Here is a 21,061-nt window from a genome sequence, read left to right on the forward strand (position 1 = left end):
AAAAAAGATATTCTTTAGAATATCCCTTTAAAATCATATAAATCCTTTAGAAATATTTTAGAAATCCTGGAGCTTCTTTTCTTGAGCTATTTTTTGCTTGTTTGTCTGGTAATTAACTTAAGCATCCTATAGTGAAAAATTCTGCCCTTCCCAACAAATAAACCATGCTGATAGGAAGACTGAAAGGCATGGAAAATCACAAACAAGAGCACTGAGGCAAGCCTTACATTATGGGGATGGCAGGAGAAACAGGGCAACCTTGTTCCTTTACCTTTATATCCTGTCACCAATCTAGAGGTGTTGCTACAACATCAAGGTGCCACAGGAGAAAAATGGGGTCATCTGTTGAGTGTCAGTTATGACCTTATGGAGCTGAGGTTCTGTGCTCGGTCATAAGATTGACATTTGGCTCAGTCATAGTCTTATGGAATATTTTTTTTCCGCCCCCATCCCTAGATCCTCTGTTTGGATAACTGACCCTTGGGAACTGGGCTTGCCTGCAGCTTTTCTTTAAACTTGCTTGGTTTTGTGCTGGAATGGAAATAGAGGGGCAGATTTTCATTGCCATTCATCCTGTGGCTGGCTAGAAGAGACTCATCTCTGATATATTGTCAAGTAACCTTTTCTGTTTCTGCGCCGCTAGAATAGTAAACAGCAGCTTTCAAAAAGGGCAAGAGGTTTTCTTGATAACGCTTTGCTGAATGAACTAAAGCGCTTATCGGCACATTCACAAGCCACGTTCTTTCTAGCCAAAGATGGTCCTGACAGGTTCTTTTACTTCCACAAAAGAGACAGCTGGGGACTGATGTCTCAGGGATACGTCACAAAGTGCGTTCCAGTGGGCACTCACTCTACTTCTAGCCACTGCTCATGCATGCATTTGAAGATGGCTTAGGTGGGCAGAGGTGGTTGTAGAAGCAATCTTGCCCACTTCTCACTGGAGTGGATAACAGATGTGATTTCTGCATGCTACTGATTCCTTTCTGCACTTCTGCATGAATTTCTCCTAGTCTGATCCCTACACCCAGTGCCTGTGTTTCTGTGCATTTCCACTCCACTGCACCCTTTTTGGATCCAATTTTGTATAGCAGCTTCTTTCCCATTCCTTTCCTCTTGTCAACCTGGTGCATGTAAAGTTAATGAATGTTTGCCAGGCATGGGCCTGTAGCATTGCTCCTAAAGCTTGCCTTTCTTTGAGACCAGTTTGATTGGTGAGTGGGTGGGACATTGGTTGATCTCCCAGATTAAGATCCAACATACGAACAATCTCTTCCTGTACTGGCTCAATACCATGTTCATTATGGGGGAAGAAGAGTCCTGCCTCTTGCCGATCAGAACCAGGCTTCGTTGGACAACCACCCCATCATGTTGACTCATTGCCATGTCCATCAAGTACTTGGGTATCCTCGTAACTGTGTTAGAGCACTGATTTTGCTTTAATTTCTGTCTTGTTTGGGGAGCACTTCCCTATCAGTTAGGTAGGAAAGTTCTTGCTGGTAACCACACATGTAACTATTGATTTGTGATTGAATAAATGATTAAAAGAAACAAACTGCAAGACTATAGATGTAGGTATTTGAAAACATGTGCATTATCATTTCCCCCCCCCCAAGCTGGTAAGAAGCTAATGAACTCTGCTTTGTCACCAAGACAGTGTGCAGTATGCACATACTGTTGACAGCATTGTCTAATTTATTCCCAAACCCTTGTTCTTTTGTACATGCGAGTGTGGGGGCTTCTGTGTTCAGCCTGTTTCTGAAAGCCTACCAGTGTAGGAATGAATCATCAAAGAGAGCTCAGGCAAAATTTGATTAGGAGAAGTGTCAGCCTGCCATACTGAGCAGAGTCTAGTTAGCCCATCTGTCAACAGCTACCCCTTTTCTAATAAGTTTTTGTGGTGCTGGTGATGGCACAGGAGAAAGCGCCCAGCACAAGGAGCTCCCACTGGGCTCTTGTCCCTGAGCATGTCTCTTCCATCTTGCTTACATATACTCTGCTCTGTTGAGTCCCAATAGTGCCCATCCTCTTCTTTGCAGCATTTCCCTAGTTTGTCTGCCAACCCTGACTATGTGGATTGGAGAAACTGTGGCATTAGGTAGGAGACAACTCCCTGCAAATATACACTGACATCTCCATTCTAGAGAAGCAAATTTCCCAGAAGAGATATGTTGCAGCCTTTCCCTCTTTTTTAAATAAAACCTGAGCACAGAGTACAGTAGAGAGTGAGAGATACAGTGCTCAGATAGGTTACTCTGTTACTCTTTAAACTGGCCCATAATACTAGTCTCATTCCTCAGTGTTATTTCCCTAACCGAAGTGTGTGCGCAGCAGCCAACAGCCCAGGAGTCTTAGTGAATCTGAGGACTTGCCTGCAGATAAGCTGGGCGAGAAGTCTGAAATAAAAAGATGCTGCCTGGTGAAATAAGGAATGATCTGTCTCCTGGAGTGGATTCCCAAAGGTGGGAACTATCCTGTCCCCCAAGTGCTTTGCTGTCAACTTGAATCTGATCTCCTGTCCATTAGGATGAACTCCTACCTAGTAAAGTTATCTGATCAGGCTCTGAGGTGGTGCAAGCTCACTGCAGCATCTTCCCATAGGAATGCTGGTTTATCTAGTGGTTGTGCATGCAGTGATTTAAAAAGGAAAGCCTGTAAATGCTTCTACAAGATAGGTTTGGCCTGCAAGTTCTCTTGTTTTGAAACAAAGTCATTGAGCAGGCAATTCCATCTTGCAAAGATTCAGTGCACTAAATGGATGGGGAGTGGACATATGTTCTGATTAATGAGATGCTATCGAAACAGAAATAGCTTTTAGTATTAATGATGGTACTTAGTTGGACTCTTGGTAAAATACTCAAGAGGTAGAGCCATATTCATGAAAGTTGCCAGAACAGTTATTAGCTTGCACAGAATATTGTTACTGTTATTGTTGTTGCAGCTGCTTCTTTATTTGTTACCTCTTATGACAAATGTTGATCCTCCCCCACCCTTAGGTTTTAAGCAAATAAATACCTATTGTCTAGGCTGTGACCCTACTAGTTGTCTGTTCCTTGTTTCAGTGCGACGAGTGTCACCTCGGTTTTCAATCCCTCCAAGCAACCATGAGGTGATGCCTGGAGGGAGTGTTAACCTCACATGCGTAGCAGTGGGATCCCCCATGCCCTATGTGAAGTGGATTGCTGGAGATGTGGAGCTCACAAAAGAAGATGACATGCCAATGGGCAGGAATGTTCTAGAACTGACCAATATCACACAGTCTGCCAACTATACCTGTGAAGCTATGTCTTCACTAGGTGTAATCCATGCAACAGCACAGATCACTGTCAAAGGTAAGAAGCATCATGTGGTATCTTGTACCTTTCTGTAGTAGCAGGTGGTAGCAGGGGATGCATCTGTAACTAAAACTTGATTGTGGTGCAGGCATATAGAGACACATCTGTGAGCTCTCAGAAGCCCTTTACTATATTGCACTTGCATTGTTAGGTGGAAAAACTAGCTAACCAATGCTGCAGAACTGATACACACTTTCCCTTGACCTGGTATCATACACAGTTCTGTCCTTTGCTCATTTTACCAGCATTTATCTCTCATTCTCTGCTCACTGGAGTACTTTCAAAATACAGACATTTTACTTTGCAGAAGTAGAAGTCCAAAATTCGCAGAAGCAGAAGTCCAAAATTCAGAATAACAGAATTTATTTGAAAACAAAATCCCAATATAATATTCTCTGTAATTTGTTCTATAATACATGTTTCCACTTTGGCTGGATGGTCTAAAGAGACACCCAGGACTGTGCATCACGGTCAGCTCATTTGATGGGAGTCCCCTCTTTCCTGTTCTATCCCTTTGCCAAATACCGTCCTGCCTAATATGGTTCAATATTTACATTAATTGAGCTCTAGAGAATTATCAGTTTAAAGGCCAAGAAGTCTCTCAGTTGGGGACAGAGAGAGTACTTTCTGTCATGGTTGTGTTTACTGGCTCCCAGCTGGAACCCAGTTGAATATTCAAGACAAACAAGAATCCCAGTGTAATCAAAGACAGTTATGGACACATGCTTTCTTAACTCCATATGTGACAGCTGTGCTAGAGTGGCTCAGGTTTTTTTTTCTTAATAGCTTAGAATTCTTTGATAAGAATCATCAGCCAAATGCACTTGCCACAAGTTTCTGCACATGTAGTCTTGTTGCTTTTCTAGCACCAGTGCAACTGGAACTATTTTTGCCCTTGATGTTCCCCCAAAACTGGCCCTGAACAAGGTTTTCTGAAGTCTATCCCAGCTGAAGAACTCTTTTCCCCTTGGAAAATCTGACAGATCCTTGTTTAAATTACCTTTATTTAGCCAGCTGCAAGCAAGTGCTTTGAGCACATCTAATAACATGATTGCTATGTTTACCCTTCCATTAAGAAGCACTTCAAGCAATATATGGTAATGTGTAATATAAAAAATGTACCTTCCTAAGTATGAACTGATTTCTGCCTTTAAAAGAGGATATTTGTAAGCGTTTGAACCTCCTTTATAACTCTACATATTACAATATTTGCACTAATCAAATTACTAGCAGCATGCTTTTTTTCCCCAGCCTTGCCAAAGCCACCAGTAGACACATTAGTAACTGAGACAACAGCCACCAGTGTGACTCTTACTTGGGATTCAGGAAATGCTGATCCAATCTCCTACTATGTCATTCAGTATAAGTCAAAATCACAAGAGGGCACATTCCAAGAAGTGGATGGTGTAGCAACCACTCGGTACAGCATTGGTGGTCTGAGCCCCTTCTCAGAATACGAATTTCGCATTATTGCTGTAAACAACATTGGCAGAAGTCCCCCTAGTGAGTTGGTTGAAGCAAGAACTGGAGAACAAGCCCCTTCCAGTGCACCCCTCAAAGTGCAGGCTCGGATGCTGAGTGCCAGCACCATGCTGGTCCAATGGGAGCAGCCTGAAGAACCCAATGGACTGATCCGGGGCTACCGAGTGTACTACACTACTGACTCTCACCTACCACTCAACATGTGGCAGAAGCACAACACTGATGACAGCCACCTCACTACTGTGGGCAGCTTGATAACCGGGACCACTTACAGTATCCGTGTCTTGGCTTTCACTTCAGTTGGTGACGGCCCCCCTTCTGAAATCATCCAGGTCAAGACCCAGCAGGGTGGTATGTATGTCTGTCCTGAACATTTTCCTCTCCACACTGTGCTCTAAGTATCGATAGTTTTGAATCCACAGCCACAGTAGGGAGTGATTCAAAGACCTGTTAACTTTGTGCATTTTATTTGGAATTAATGGACAACGTCCTAGTTTTTCAAATAATAGTTCTTATGTCAGCACTTTGAAGTTGGCTGTGGTATATGTAGAGGCAGGGTCTCAGCATAATTAACAAATAACGTAAGCATAAATCACTAGCTGAGAAAGAACATAGCTGTCTTTGCTTGAACCTATGGCTTAGAAGAAAGATAATGTGTTAATGAAGATATTTTTGAACATGCTGCTGAGGTATATTAATAACAGGGCTTGTGTGTCTTGGAGATTTCTCTGAGCTTCTCCATGCTCCTCCTCTGCTTTTGACTTCTGTTGTTTTTTTGTTTGTTTCTTTGTTTTTTGTCCCCAGTTCCAGCTCAGCCAGCAGATTTCCAAGCTGAGGCAGAGTCTGACACACGGATCATGTTAACTTGGCTGCCTGCCTCTCAGGAACGCATCACCAAGTATGAACTGGTGTACTGGGAAGCACCCGATGGGATCCAGGTGAGGGGCTCCATGATCCATTGCTGCTTGCAGGTACCAAGTTATTGCCCATGGATATGAGGCAGCTTTCTTGATGCCATTTCACTGTCAGGTGTGGGTCTATTTCCAATAGTCATGCAGCTGTTTGTTGTTCCTACAGAAGTCATTTGAACCCTAACAAAGACTTATATATAGAAAAGAGTTTTGAGAGCTCTTGAAATCTCATGGATTCCTGAGCATGAGGAATAACTGCTGGTGGAAATCACATCTCTTCATGAATATTCGAATCAGGTTATCCATCTAACGGCAGGGCCTTGTATCATTGAAAGTGGAGAGCTGTCATTTGTTGTCTTCCATGTATACCATCTCACTAGAATTTTCATTAACACACCTCATTAGTCAAAGATCTTCACTGGGAAATGACAGCGATTGCTTCAGCAAAACTGTAGGGAGAACACATGGTTTCCATTTCTCAGTGAAACAATGTCCCTGGAATAATAGTTTAGGGGTTTTGTGACATAACCAAAGACCAGGCTGTATGTGTTCTGTGCTCTAAATAGATAACAATTCTACAGTAAGGTCACCTTAATTCTGTGCCAAGAAACTTAATAAAATTGAAACCTATATAATTCAGAGCAAATATGCATATTTATTTATTCACTTGCTTACTTTGTTTCTTTCCTCTTTTTCTCCCCCAAAGGGACCAAAGGCCATTAGAACCTATTAATTTCATATATTTTTTGTTAGTCATAGGGAGGTACAAGAAATTATACAAGAAGTACCACTGCCCTAACCACTAAGTCCTATTGAACCCCATCTGGTTCACAGATTTCATTGTGCAGTGCTCTCATCTCCTACCTTTAGAAAGAGAGAGAAAGAGAGATGTTCTATGGGTGTCGGATTTTGTGGACAGCATTACATTTCTTGCTCTTCATTGCATGTATAGAAATATGAAATACAGAGAGTATGACCCAACACCACCTCCCCCAGAGTTCCATGTTATCTTTGATCAGGACAGATGTAATAACACAGCAAGGATTAAAATACACTGGAATGTTATGCCAAGCAAGAATTGGGATCTTTTCTAAAATTGTGTACCTTTTCCATTGTGGTCATATATTATGAACACATATACACACCAGTGATGATTAATGCAGAAGAAAGAACACATAGTACTATTGTAGTTTAGGAATAGAGCACTTATGAATAATTTGGGGTATCCTTCTTGACCTTTATATATTGCCATATTGAAGAATGTCATGACTGTTTCTTCAGTGGATGGAAATGTTGTTCTTCAAGAGGAATAGCTGAACTAAGTTCCTTTCTGCCTTGATGTAAGGCTAGTGACTTTGCTATAGAGAGCCAGTGCCAGATGGCTTGGTGACAATACATATGTTAATCATTGTATGATCACATGACTAGTCTGAAGACATCTGTGGCCAGAGAACCAAGACTCTTGTGGGAGTGAAATGAAGTAGGGCCCAAAGCCAAGCTCCTTAATCTCCATTCTAGTAAAACTTCCCTTTTATTTTATTTTTTTCTAGCATAAAGTGGAATTTGACCAAGCCTCCTCATATGCAGCTGAAGGGCTCAAACCAGACACACTCTACAGGTTCCAGCTAGGAGCCCGCTCTGAGCTGGGCCTGGGAGTCTATACCCCAGTTTTGGAAGCCCGGACAGCACAGTCAAGTAAGTGTCTCCAGCTGGCTCTGACAGAGTGAATTATGTGCAAAATCTCTTGCACTTTTGTAAAGAGTGTGGGTTGGGAAGGTTGGAATGAAAAGCTGGAGAGATGTGCAGTGACAGGTTGACTGTGGAGCAACAGCCATTTGATCATGGTAAGGTTCATCCTTGGGTGCTTTAGACCATGCTTTCCCATTTCAACAAAGTGGACTCACTCATGTGCTAGGGAAAGGAAAACAAGTGGGAGAAACTCATAAGATTTACTCCCTCTATCACTGTGAATTTAGTAGCTCTTCCTCTCCTTCTGCATTGAGCAGAGGACAGGTTTAGACTGTCTGATACCTGCACCTTGTACATGTCCATCCCTTTATTTGCATGTGCTTCTACCCCACTCAAACCTTTTCCTTCCCTTCCAGCCATATCACTATAATAGCAGAGTTACACATATTGTGTTATTGCTGCACTGCAGGCATTTGTAAGCCTGTTAAGAATTTTTGACAACAGGGGCTCTGATGTTTGCATGTAGGTGGAATAATTAATTTCTTAGGGGACAAATGCAGAGTAAGGTGATACAGTGTGTCACGGGGTACTTGACTTTTGTGAAGTGGAAAAAAGAAGACTGCTGTGTGGCTTCTGCCTCCTGGATTTGAAGGCTCAAGGCAAACAGCACAGTGGGTTGTGTTCAGAGGGCTAGATAAAGAGGTGACCCAAGTGGGATTGCTTTCATTCTCTTCTCAGCTCATGTGCTGGTGGAATAGGAGACCAGTGCACCCTTATTAGCAGCTCAAAGTGCTGCACATAAGCAGATTAAAGCTATCAAAGAGCTCTGAGATAAGCTTGTTTTCACTAACTATTTGGGGGCTTGCTTTTATGCAGAGAGCATTAAAGAGGGGGAAAGAGACATTTCCGTTTATGCCATCTGTCAAGGATTTCATGACTGTGTGGGGCAAACAGTGGTGGAGGCAACAGCCTTCACTGTGTAGAGCCCGCGGGCATCTGGGATGAATTAGGGTGGGGAAGAACAGTGAGGGTTTTGCTCATGATTGGAATGACCTTTCTTCCTTTCATTAGCATATCAATCATGAGGATTCCTACAGCCTTGTTTAACTTCCACTTCAGCTAATGGGATCTTAGTGCCAGCAGGATGGATAGGAGAAAATATATGAAACAGTATTCAAACTGAGGCATTATACATATTTGACTTTGGAGGATACACTCTGATTGTGGAGACTGGTAATTGTTCTGTTAGCCAGTACTGATGGTGCATGTGTACTAACAGGCAGTTAGTGAGCACTTCCCCAGTCATCAGCTAACAAGGCAGAATGCAAGCAGATCTCAGGTGCAAATAGCAGTAGAGAGATCTTCATGCTGTCACTCATATGTGATGGTTCTTCGTAACTGGGACAGGAAACGTAACACCCAGCAATTAAAAAGTGGTAAATCCTGATTTTTTTCCTTGTTTCATCCATCACTGGATCCCAGTCTACAGTTAAAGCTGGGGTATAATGCCCCATGGCCACATGTAGCACCCTCCTGTCCAGAATTTGTCTGTCCTACCCAGGCTCTCTCCAACAATTTCCTGCCACCATATTATTTTCTTCATTTCCCAACAGCTCCTAATCCTAGGTAGAGGGTTAGGATGTGTGTAGAATCAAACTGCCCCCCCCCCCGTTCTTTGAAATCTTGGAGCAAGAATTAGCATTGAATCCTCCCAATGGCATGAAGATTGGGAAGCCTGCTGCAAAGATCCTGTCAGCAGTAGCTTTCAGGCTTGTCTTTCTTTGACGACAGCTCTGAAAATCATCCGGGTTTTGCAGACTTGCTTTATAATAAGAATCCTGAGATGTTTCAGTTTCTGTTAATCAGTAAGAAAATCTGTGGAGTGTCATGCCACAAGACCATTCTTTTTAATCCCTTTCTGCATCCATTTTTACTTTTTTGCCTTCCTAGATTGGATGTGGAGACGGTAAAGCCTTTGAGTTTATCATATGCTGATTTTAGCATATGACTGAGCTATTTTTCTCAAGTATTTTAGTGGAATGCTGAGTTGGTATCTCGGGGCAGAAGTGGGGAGAAGTTCTTTCACAAAGTGATTCCATGATACCAGTCCTTCTGTGCAGTGTTTCATAAAAAAGAGGGATGTTATGGTTTTAGTTCCAAATAGAAGCTCCATGCCCTGCCCATCCTAACTCCGGGGTGTGAATCTTCTTTAGACCAGGGCAAACTCTGGTTTGATAAAAGGAGGATACAGTCAAGGAGTGAGCAGAACTAAGTGTACAGATGTAGCAAAGAAAATAGGTAGAGGCAGATGCAATTTTGCTTTGCAGGTCTTCGTAGGAGTAAGTCCCCACAAACACACAAAACAGCTTTGCTGCCTTCAAAGCAAAGCTTCATTTCCAGTTTTTACAAAAGATAAGTTGGAGAACTTCTGCTGGCATCCCCTATCAATGGTGAGAGATGAAGTTATTTAAACTTTATGTACCTTGCACAAAGCTGATAATAAACTCAGTTCCATGTAGGAGCTTTCTTACCTGCAGAGGACAGCTCAATTGCATACAACAGCTTCCCTGGTTACAAAATAGAGCTCAGTTGTATGCAACAGCTTTCCTCATTGCAGTTCTAGGCCCAGGTTTCTTGCCTGCACAACGCAATTCAGTCCAAAGCAGGGTGTATGTTTAAATAACTTCTGATCTCCTATTACTGATAAGCGAAAACAGTTCCTAATCCTTTTTCAAAATGTGAACAATTAGTCTGAAGGAACATCACTGCATATAATTGAGCAATCACAACAGTGTGCAACTGTTTTGTAACATTTCAGCTGTATACCCCACATCCTCAGGAGGGTGTGCTTTGCAGTGGAGAAGGTTATAGGGGAAGATACTGTTACATAACAGCACTGATGTTACCTGTCTGTCATGGGTTTGGAGGGAAAGTTCCATCCTATGGGGAGTGGAAGGCGGGACATCAGGAGGAGGGGCTGTACTGTATAAATATGTGATGCCTGTGTGGTGAAGGGAGATGCTGAGACAGACTGTGAGACACTGGGAGGGACGAAGCAGCAGCTGGGGAAGAAGAAGCTGTTGTGGGAGTCTGTGTGTCTGACAGGGTACTACTGTGTGTCAGAGTACCAGCCTGAAAGGTTCAGGGGTCTGTTGGTTAGCCAGAACTGATGGGTTCAGGGTCTGTGCTTTAAGTTAAAGGTTCTAGGTGAACCAAACTGTATGCTTGTGTGTGTGAGAGTAAGCCACGTTACTTTATTTTATTCACCTGATTGTTTTATTTACCCTGTTTGTATTTAAAATAAACCTTATTCTTTTGTTGTTTAAAAATCCATCCCTGGTCTGTGTGACTTATTATAGGGAATGGTTGGTGGCAGCTTAGTAACTGTGTGATAGATCCCAGTAGGTCTGGGTTTGTCACATTGATTGGTGTCCAGCGTGTGGGATACGACTGGTCCAGTTGTCCAGCGGTCCAGCAAAGCCTTGGCAAGTGTGCCCAGAGCAAGGGGGATCTAGTCAGGGACAGTCTGAGGCGCGTAGGTAATCTTCTAGGTGTACCTCACGGGGAGGTGCGCTAGTAGAAGAACGTGCCAACTGGGGAGACTTAGATTAAGGTGCTCTGAGGCAGCCTAGTTTTGGCGGGAAAACGCTGAGGCAAAACTGCGTAGCAACAGCGAGCTAGCTTGCCAGCTGAGAGGCCCAGCAGAGGGGGGTAGGCTCTGACTCGATACTGTTGCAATTTAAGTGCTGAAGAACAGCAGCAATCTCTGGGGAGAGCTGGTTCTGAGGAAAAAAAAGGAAAAAAGTGGTCGTTTTATTCTGGGGCTTGACTTTTTAAAGCAGCCTGTTCTGAGGGGGGATTATGCCCTTGACTCGAAGCCAAGTAGCAGACATGAGTGAAGTGAAAGACCCCCAGATTGACCAAGGTTCTGAGGATGAATTTGGCTCAGTGCAAGGTGACAGCACAGGAGAGCAGGACCCAGAACTCAGAAAATTGCTCATAGCCCAACAGCATGAACTGAGGATGAGGCAATTGGAAAAAGAAGAAAGATTAGAGAGAGAGAAAATTGCTCTGGAAAAAGAAAGAATGGCGTTTGAATTAAGAAAACTGGAAATGATGAACCAGAACAATAATAACAATAGGGATTCTGAGGGAGGCCAATTGTCTAAGGCTGACCTGAAGAAATTCCCTGTGTACCACAAGGGAGATTGTCCTGAGGTGTTCTTTTCCTTAGTGGAAAGAGCGTTTGTGGACTTCTCAGTGAGGGAAACTGAGAAGATGACCATCATGCGATCTTTAATCAGTGGTAGCCTTGCTGAAGTTTATGCCGAGATGCCTGAGGAACTGATGAAAGATTTTGCAGAGTTCAAAAAACTGGTGTTTGCAAGACATGGGATAAATGCAGAGCAGCTGAGACAAAGATTCAGGTCCCTCACTAAAAAACCAGAACAGACTTTTACCCAAGTGGGGGCCCAATTGGTGAGGCTGCTTGAGAAATGGCTATCGCAGGAGGGAATAGAGACCTATGAGCAGCTTAAAGACTTGATAGCCCTGGAACAGTTCTATTCAGTCCTGCAGGGGGAATTGAAATTCCAGGTGAGGGAAAGGAAACCGAAATCTGTGGCAGCAGCCGCAGAAATCGCAGATTTTATCTCCCAAATAAGAAAGCCCTTGGGTGAGGGGAAATCTGTAGGTAAACCCAAAGAAACCTACAGCAAGTACTCTCAGGGACCAGGGAAAAGCCAGCAAGGGGGAGGGGCCCATGGTGAAGGGAAGCCCTCAGGCATGAAACCAAGCCCTCAGAATTTGGAGGGAAAACCGAAACAAGAGGAGAGAGAATCCAAATACACTAGAAAATGTTATTTCTGTCAGGGAAAGGGTCATCTAATCTCAGAGTGTGAAAAATTAAAGCAGCTAAAAGGAATGGTGCCTCAGAATTCTAGTGGGACCAAGCCAAAAGCTGTGTTCTGTGTCCAGAAAGAGCAAAGCTCATTGTCACAGAGGGAGCCTGTTGCCATGACTACTCAGTCTGGAACAGCTACCTATGCTGATCAGGCTGAGGAAAATGGTCCTCTTGGGGAGGTAAAGCGCTGCTTGCTGGTAAAAACAGATTCTCAGTTGTTTGAGACAGCCGGGGTGGACGTAGGAATACTTGACCGTCAGTATAGGGGGCTGCGGGACACTTGTTCCCAGGTAACCCTGTGCCATCCAGATATCATCCCTAGGGAGTTTATAATCCCAAATGAGAGCATGAAGGTGGCAGGGATTGAGGGGCAGATAATCTCTCTGCCAGTAGCAGAGGTACCTGTCAACTTTCAAGGCTGGAGGGGAGATTGGCGGATAGCGATTTCATCGACTCTGCCAGCAGCCGTGCTCGTGGGAAATGACCTGGCTGAACATGTGAAACGGGTGCTAGTGATTACACGCTCACAAGCCACCACAGGGACAGTTCAGGGGGGTAATGATGAGCCAGAGACGGAAGCAGGTGGGGGAAGTTCAGAAGCTGTGGTGGAAACCTTAACCACAGACAGCAGATTTGGACAGGAGCAAAAGGCAGACGCCACTCTCCAAAAGTGTTTTGAACAGGTGACTGACGCCCAGCTAACACCTGAAACCCCAGTGAGATTTCTGGAGAAAAAGGGGATTTTATATAGAGAAACCCTGAGGAATATCTCAAAAGGGGGAGATGGGATCAGAAGTCAGCTGGTGGTACCTGAAAAGTATCGCCCTATGATCTTACAAAGGGGTCACTCTGACATGTTTGCTGCGCACTTAGGAGTGAACAAGACACAGCAGAGAATCACACAGAATTTCTACTGGCCTGACATAGGGAAACAGATCAGGGAGTTCTGTAAACAATGTGATGTGTGTCAAAGGCAGGGGAATAACCGCGACAGGACCAAAGCAAAGTTGTGCCCTTTGCCTGTGATTGACACTCCGTTCAAATGCATAGGGGTGGATATTGTGGGACCTTTGCCCAAGGCCACAAAGAGGGGGAACAGGTTCATTCTAACAATTGTGGACCATGCCACAAGGTATCCTGAAGCCATACCCTTGACTAACATTGAAACTAACACAGTGGCCGATGCTTTGGTGGGGTATATGTCCAGGATGGGATTTGCCTCAGAGATAATCACAGATTTGGGAGCATCGTTCACATCAAAGCTCATGAAACGCTTATGGCAGATCTGTGGAATTAAGCACAAGGAAACCACTGCCTATCATCCTGAAAGTAATGGGTTAACTGAGAAGTTCAATGGGACTCTAATGCGCATGATTAGGGCTTACTTGGCAGAGAATCCAAACAATTGGGACCAGAAGCTGCAATCCCTTTTGTTTGCTTATCGATCAGTGCCACAAGCCAGTACCGGGTTTAGTCCATTTGAACTTCTATTTGGGAGACGGGTGAAAGGGCCCCTTGATTTGATCAAACAAAATTGGGAGCAGATCACCCAGGATGACCCACAAGACGTTGTGACATACCTAGACACCTTGATGAATGACCTAAGGAGAAATCTAGAGCTGGCAGCAGAAAACCTGCAAGCTCAGAAGGTCAGACAGAAAACATGGTATGACCACAAAGCTAGAGAGAGGCACTTTGACCCAGGGGAGGAAGTGCTCTGGCTTAGGCCCTGCAGAGAGAATAAACTGCAGCTCAAATGGGCAGGACCATATAGGGTCATTTCCAAGATGTCAGACCTGAACTACCTAATAGAGCAGGAGGAGAACCAAGCAAGGAGGGTGGTTCATGTGAATGCCCTAAAACCCTACTACAGAGGGGAACAGAGGGTTTTATTCGCGATAAAAGCAGCTGAGAGTGAGGAAGCGGAATTACCCTTCTGGGAGGGTAGAGGGGAAGTAAAATACAACCCAGAGGAGGTAAAGATCAGTCCTGCACTCACCCAAGACCAGCAGCAAGAACTGAAAATGCTGCTTAGTAAATATCAACAGGTGTTTTCCAACAAGCCGGGGATAGTGAAGGGAGTGATGCATCGGATCCATACAGGGGATGCACCCCCGCAGGCAGTATCCCCATACCGAGTAACGGGACCCTATAGGGACAAGGTACGGAAGGAGCTGGACGAGATGCTGAGGGAGAACATAATCGTCCCCTCCTCTAGTCCTTGGTCCTCTCCGATAGTCCTTGTGGACAAGCCTGATGGGAGCATTAGGTTTTGTGTTGATTACAGGAAATTAAACCGTGTAACCACTCCTGATGCCTACCCAATGCCCAGGCTAGACAACCTGATTGAAACCATAGGGGGTTGTCGGTTCATCTCATCATTGGACCTGGTAAAGGGATATTGGCAATTAAGAATTGATCCCAGGGATCAAGAAAAAACTGCCTTTTGCAGCCCTTTTGGTCTCTATGAGTTTCGAGTCCTGAGCTTTGGTCTCAGAAATGCACCAGCCACATTCCAAAGGCTGATGGACCAGACCTTGGCAGGGCTCAGTGACTTTACAGTGGCCTACATTGACGACATAGGGATCTTCAGTAATACCTGGGAAGATCACCTGATACACCTGGAATTAGTGCTGCAGAGGTTAAGTGCAGCAGGGCTAACAGTAAAGGCCAGCAAGTGTCAGCTGGGTAGCCCAGAAATAAAATACTTGGGTCACATGATAGGGGGAGGAATGATAAAACCCCTGGAGGCCAAAATAGAAGCTGTTCGTGATTGGCCTAGACCCAACACCAAGAAAAAAGTCAAATCATTTCTTGGGTTGGTGGGCTACTACAGAAAGTTCATTCCAAGGTTTAGCGAGATGGCGACTCCGCTGACCGATCTAACGAGGAAGACGGCTGATGACCGCATCCCGTGGACCAGCGACTGTGAGGCGGCGTTCCAGAGGTTGAAGGAGGCGTTAATCAACTATCCTGTCCTGCGTGCTCCAGACTTCGACCGGGAGTTCATCATCTACACCGATGCGTCTAACAGCGGGGTAGGAGCAGTTCTGTGCCAGGAGGATGAGAATGGTGACCAGCATCCAGTGTCCTACCTGAGTAGGAAACTTCAAAAAGGTGAGAGACATTTGGCAACCGTGGAGAAGGAGTGTTTGGCCATAGTCTATGCGATCCAGAAGGCCAAGCCTTACATCTGGGGAAGACATTTTGTTCTGTGTACTGACCATTCACCATTGCAATGGTTAAAGACAATGAAAACCCACAATAGCAAACTTATGAGGTGGGCTTTAAACCTACAGGACTATGACTTTGAAGTGAAAGTGGTCAGAGGGTCAGTGAACTGTGTTGCTGACGCCTTATCAAGAAGACCTGAAGACTGAAGACGGCGAAAGAACATGGACTATATGTATATAATGAAAACAAAAAGTTAAAATGTACCTGGTTTTAAATTGGTTTGTATTAATAAAGGTAAATTGATGTAATGTATATGGTAAATGTTTAAATGCCTATTTGAAATGTTTAACTTAGAATGTAAGTAAGTATAATATGGTAGGTATAATTGGTGTTGTGTGTTTTATACAGGTTGTTTTTTGGGAAAAAGCACCTTAGCTTTCCCCCTACAAAACAACTTATAAAGAGGGGAGGTGTTACATAACAGCACTGATGTTACCTGTCTGTCATGGGTTTGGAGGGAAAGTTCCATCCTATGGGGAGTGGAAGGCGGGACATCAGGAGGAGGGGCTGTACTGTATAAATATGTGATGCCTGTGTGGTGAAGGGAGATGCTGAGACAGACTGTGAGACACTGGGAGGGACGAAGCAGCAGCTGGGGAAGAAGAAGCTGTTGTGGGAGTCTGTGTGTCTGACAGGGTACTACTGTGTGTCAGAGTACCAGCCTGAAAGGTTCAGGGGTCTGTTGGTTAGCCAGAACTGATGGGTTCAGGGTCTGTGCTTTAAGTTAAAGGTTCTAGGTGAACCAAACTGTATGCTTGTGTGTGTGAGAGTAAGCCACGTTACTTTATTTTATTCACCTGATTGTTTTATTTACCCTGTTTGTATTTAAAATAAACCTTATTCTTTTGTTGTTTAAAAATCCATCCCTGGTCTGTGTGACTTATTATAGGGAATGGTTGGTGGCAGCTTAGTAACTGTGTGATAGATCCCAGTAGGTCTGGGTTTGTCACAGATACTAGTTTATTTTTCTGCTGGCTTCTTTCACTCCATTGTGGTCAAGACCTAGGTTTGCAATGCAAACACATTTCTGGATTCTGAGACTATAAAGGCAGTGGGAGGGAAAATTGCAGGACAGAAACAGCTCATGAAGGCAGGTATCACAATGGAATAATTTTAAAGAACTGGGATAACAGGTCTGACCCATATAAAAAGCCGAAGACATTTCTTTCTTATAAGAATGTCTCTAGAAGCATTTGCCTAGATAGATATGGGTGGTCCCAGTCTTACTTGAGCAGCACACCTATGGTGGCCATACCAGACATACTGTGTCCTTTGAAATACAGTATCACCACCATTCCTAGCATTTATTTTTCCTTGCAGTTATCTGCTTTCAAAACTGTCAGAATTAGATTTCTAGAATCTAGGTGTTTATCTTGCAAGGCACCAATCATGTGAACAGTAATTGCAGGCCCAGGGAGTACATCATCTGAGCATCGCTAGTATATTCATCCTGCCTTGGAGCATATTTTTGTCATCATGACCATATCCAAAATGTATGGATAATACGTGTATATATGCATGTTGGTGTTCATTCTGTCCTATATACTTTTTTCCATTTATTTTGCTTGCATTGCTGAATTTTATTTATACCTGTTTTGACATAAGTTGCAGCTTGTACATCCTGATGTTAAGATGTGACTTGTACATTGACACTTTGCAAGTGTGAATCTTACCCAGCCATCAGCAGACTTGGGAAATGCCTGTCTCTCACACATTGCTCCAGATGTGAATAATTCTTTTTCTAGTTCTACCTCAAAGAGTAATAAAACATTTTTTCTCAGAAAGCTCTGTTTAGGGGTAACTTGAAGGAAGGATTGTTTACAGTTAAACTCTCTTCTTATCAAGGCAGTGTACACATTCAGTATCTGCTCCTGACGCTCCGTGTCTTTAATGCACTCTTCTACTTGCTTTGGCTTATTCTTGCAATGCCTTATCTTCTTTTACTTGCTGTCTACATCTCTTATTCTTCTCAGCAGTGTTAACTACAAGTCTTTTTTTATTATTTTAAAACTATTTTATTTATAGTACAAAATTGAGTTTATAGGAGCTGAGCAAGGCAGTTGAGGACAGGACATTTTGGGGATTCTTCATTCATAGGTTTTCCATAAGTCGGAGGTGACTTGATGGCACATAAAAACAACAACAGAATTAAACACAACAGAGAACATTTCAAGTAAAAATCTTTCAAATCACCCATGGCTCCTTTGTAAGAGTCCTTCTCATCCTTCAGGCATTTACTGCTTGTGTGCCATTCCTTGCAATTCAAATCCATTCAAAGAGTCTTGATAATGAAACTGACATAACAATTTAACAGTAATAAATTGTATATAATCAAGATTAAAAGCCTCTTCATTAAGGGGATTCCCTGGCTCTGATCTCCATGTGCCAAGATTGAGCCATCAGGTCGAGTTTTCCAAATCTTCCTGCTTTATCTGCGTTTCCAGTGTCACGCTGGTTCTGCTTCTTAATATTGAACCTCAGGGCTTCATTTACTGTTCTAGCAATAGCTATTAATTTTGTGGCTAGATCAAAGATTTTATTCTCAAGTTTATGGTTTGGGATTTTTGCCATTATTAGTTCTTTGCATAAATGTTTAAATTGGGCTGTCATTATTTCTTTGATAGCTGGCAGCCCCCTCTTTCCAACAAGTTGGATTGGTTAGGTACCATGTTTAGATGCTCCTACTGACAGCTGTGAGTTTAGAGGACGTCCCTACAATCCAATGTACCTCTTTGAAGTTAGCTTTCAGGAGTGAGATAATCCTTACTACATTTCCTATTGGGAGATTGCTCTTGACCTCTTCTTGTCCTAGTATAAAATAAAAGACTTGCTTGTTTTCTGTTGGGGAGGGATAGTGAGTTTTTTTAATTTGGTGACGATCTTGTTCCACCTTTGCAGGTACTGACCTCATGGCCTTGAGAGCTTCTAGTTCTTCTGTAGCCAAAACAATAGTTTCACAAGTGTGCTGCTGCTGATTGCTGTGTACAACTGACATATTCTCCAGGATGCTCTGCTAGTAGTTTGTACACAGTCAGACCACCCACCTCAGATAGAATGTCACTGAATTATGTGTTGAGGGGAAAAGTGTAGTATTGTTTTTACTTCCTTTTTAGTTTTTATATTTTTCAGTCCTCACATTCTTTCTTGACATTCCTGCCTTCTTATTCTTCTGCATTCCTGTTTTCTGATATCCTTTTGATGGCTCATCTCTGTGTGTCCTCTATGCTGAGCTAAATACTTCTATCATTCTAGACTTTAGGCATGATGCAAAATGCTTCTCACAGACCTAGCTCTCCTGTGTATTTTCCTCAAATGCAAGATGATGATATTTGCTTGATGCAAAGAGAGAATCTGTTGGCTGGGTAAGATCTCTGTATAGGTTGTAGTTTTTGGTTCAACCATTTTCCCTCATCTCCCCACTTCCTTCATTTATTTATCCCTAGCCCCTTCTGCCCCACCCCAAGATGTTGTATGTGTAAGCACCAGCTCCACTGCCATTCGGGTAAGTTGGGTACCACCACCGGCTCAGAGCCGCAATGGAGTCATCACACAGTATTCCATCGCATATCAAGCAGTGGAAGGAGAGGACAGCACCAAGCATGTGGTTGAGGGCATTGGACACGAGCACTCCAGCTGGGAGATCAACGACTTGGAGAAATGGACAGAGTACAAAGTGTGGGTGAGGGCCCACACAGATGTGGGCCCTGGGCCAGAGAGCACCCCTGTCTGGGTTCGCACAGATGAGGACGGTAGGTTCCTGACTAATTACTGAAGGTAACAAACACTCTTTTGGTCCTGCCAATGATATATAACATTTGCAGAGTTGCTAAATTTGTTTCTTCCTGCTCTCAGAACAGCATAATTGGGAATTTCCTCCAAAACATACACACACACATACAGGAACATGCATCCAAAAATTTAAAAGTATGTGAGGCATCTATTTTTTTTCAGGTGTTAGAACATGGGACCCAAAAAGAACAAAGAGGTTTCTTGCATGTGGAGTCTATAGACAGAGAAACTATAATTTCCACCCCTGGTGGGGAGAATGCCTGACACCACATGAACCTGTCCCTGTTCTGTATCACATGGGTAGAGTAACTGTCAAGGATATTTTGAAGCAAAAATGATATTACATTAGCTAGGCTGTCAAATTATGTCATACCAGTCTAAGTTTCTTCCTTAGAAAGTGTCAGTCCTGATGGTCACAGAAGGCACTTCCCAGGCCTCCATCCTGGCCTCAGAGGCCAAAGAGAAGATTGACAGGCAAATGGAGAAAAGGAACTTATCCCAAGTTGACAGGAGGCATCCTTCCGTTCTACCTCCTATGCTGTATTGTCCTTTGCACCACTGCAGTCCTAGGAAGTGTTGCATAGCAATGTTCGATAACTGCTTCTTGGGGTCACTGGCACATCTGTGTGTCCTGCTGCCTGAATTGTTTGCATCAGTTCTCATTTAGCAAAGCCTTAGCCAAAGGGAATCTGCTACCCTAGAAATGTCGCAGCAAGCTCTCTGCATTAATTTGAGGGCTGCATAGTTTGCTGCCCAGCTAAGCTCTCTGTCAGGAGTAGCTTTGGAACCTTCTGATGCGCTGGTTTTTCATCACTACAAGCACAGGAAGGAGCTGAAATACTCTTTGAAATATTATTGGTGGCTAATGTATCTTTCTTATATTTAAAGTGACCGCCACTGACCCAGCAAAGCTCAATCCATAGACAGCTGCTGTTAGCATACATCCCTGCCCTTTAATGACAGCCATAGGTAAATCTTGTGATAGCTTTGCCTTGATGTAACTGTCATAGGCACTGTTCCAGTCACATCTGTTGCAGGGGTTATATTAACCAGTTAAACATACTGCTGTCAGCTTTCCACTCACTTTTTAGAAAGGTTGAATCACTATCCAGGAAAGATGCTTCATCTCCATGTTCATGCAGGAAATTAGATTGAGGTTGGTGAACATCCCTCATCCTCGATATTCCCTGTCATTTTCCTCTACTAGTATGTATACCTTTCCCTTGTATACTCTTCTTTAAGTAATTATTTACAATTAAGAGTGAGATCTGTGAAAAATAACCAGTTGCCTGCAATTTAGCAATTGTCCATCTGCCATGCCTTTATAGAAAAAAAATCATAGGTTCCACCCACTTCTGTGTCCCTAGTTAACCTTGTGTTGCTCTAGCAAGTGGGGCACAGTGTAATTCTTAATGCCATGGATTTGTCATATATCAGGACTCTGTTCTAGACTTCCAATCTAATGCTGAATAGTAATATGGCAAGGCTATTCTCTGGAGGCAACATGCTCCATTATCTTAATATGAAGGTGCTTTGGGGGAGACTGGGGTCCCCCCATTAATATCTTATGTAGTCAGTATAAGAGTCAGGACCAATATGGATATAGTTTTTTCCCCAGATATTAAATAAAGTTTACACTGACTTATGGACATACCTCTCTTTCTAAGGTGATTGAAATTTTTCAGGCAACTACTGTTTTTCATTTTATTATCAACAACCAT

General features: G+C 43.4%; 1 protein-coding gene across 21 annotated transcripts in view; it reads left to right on the forward strand.

The window, feature by feature from the left end:
* Positions 1 to 21,061, forward strand: part of PTPRF (protein tyrosine phosphatase receptor type F) — a 653,187-nt gene that overhangs the window by 557,633 nt on the left and 74,493 nt on the right. For 15 of the 21 annotated variants that reach the window (XM_078392786.1, XM_078392790.1, XM_078392795.1 and 12 more), the window contains 5 exons: positions 3,060 to 3,329; positions 4,584 to 5,165; positions 5,619 to 5,752; positions 7,276 to 7,420; positions 18,995 to 19,300. In XM_078392786.1, the coding sequence (XP_078248912.1) occupies positions 3,060 to 3,329; positions 4,584 to 5,165; positions 5,619 to 5,752; positions 7,276 to 7,420; positions 18,995 to 19,300 (1,437 nt within the window). The remainder of the gene's footprint in view (positions 1 to 3,059; positions 3,330 to 4,583; positions 5,166 to 5,618; positions 5,753 to 7,275; positions 7,421 to 18,994; positions 19,301 to 21,061) is intronic. The other 6 variants (XM_078392801.1, XM_078392797.1, XM_078392799.1 and 3 more) reach the window with 1 other exon arrangement.

Source organism: Pogona vitticeps, chromosome 4, assembly GCF_051106095.1.
Source record: "Pogona vitticeps strain Pit_001003342236 chromosome 4, PviZW2.1, whole genome shotgun sequence".
NCBI classification, from domain to species: domain Eukaryota; kingdom Metazoa; phylum Chordata; class Lepidosauria; order Squamata; family Agamidae; genus Pogona; species Pogona vitticeps.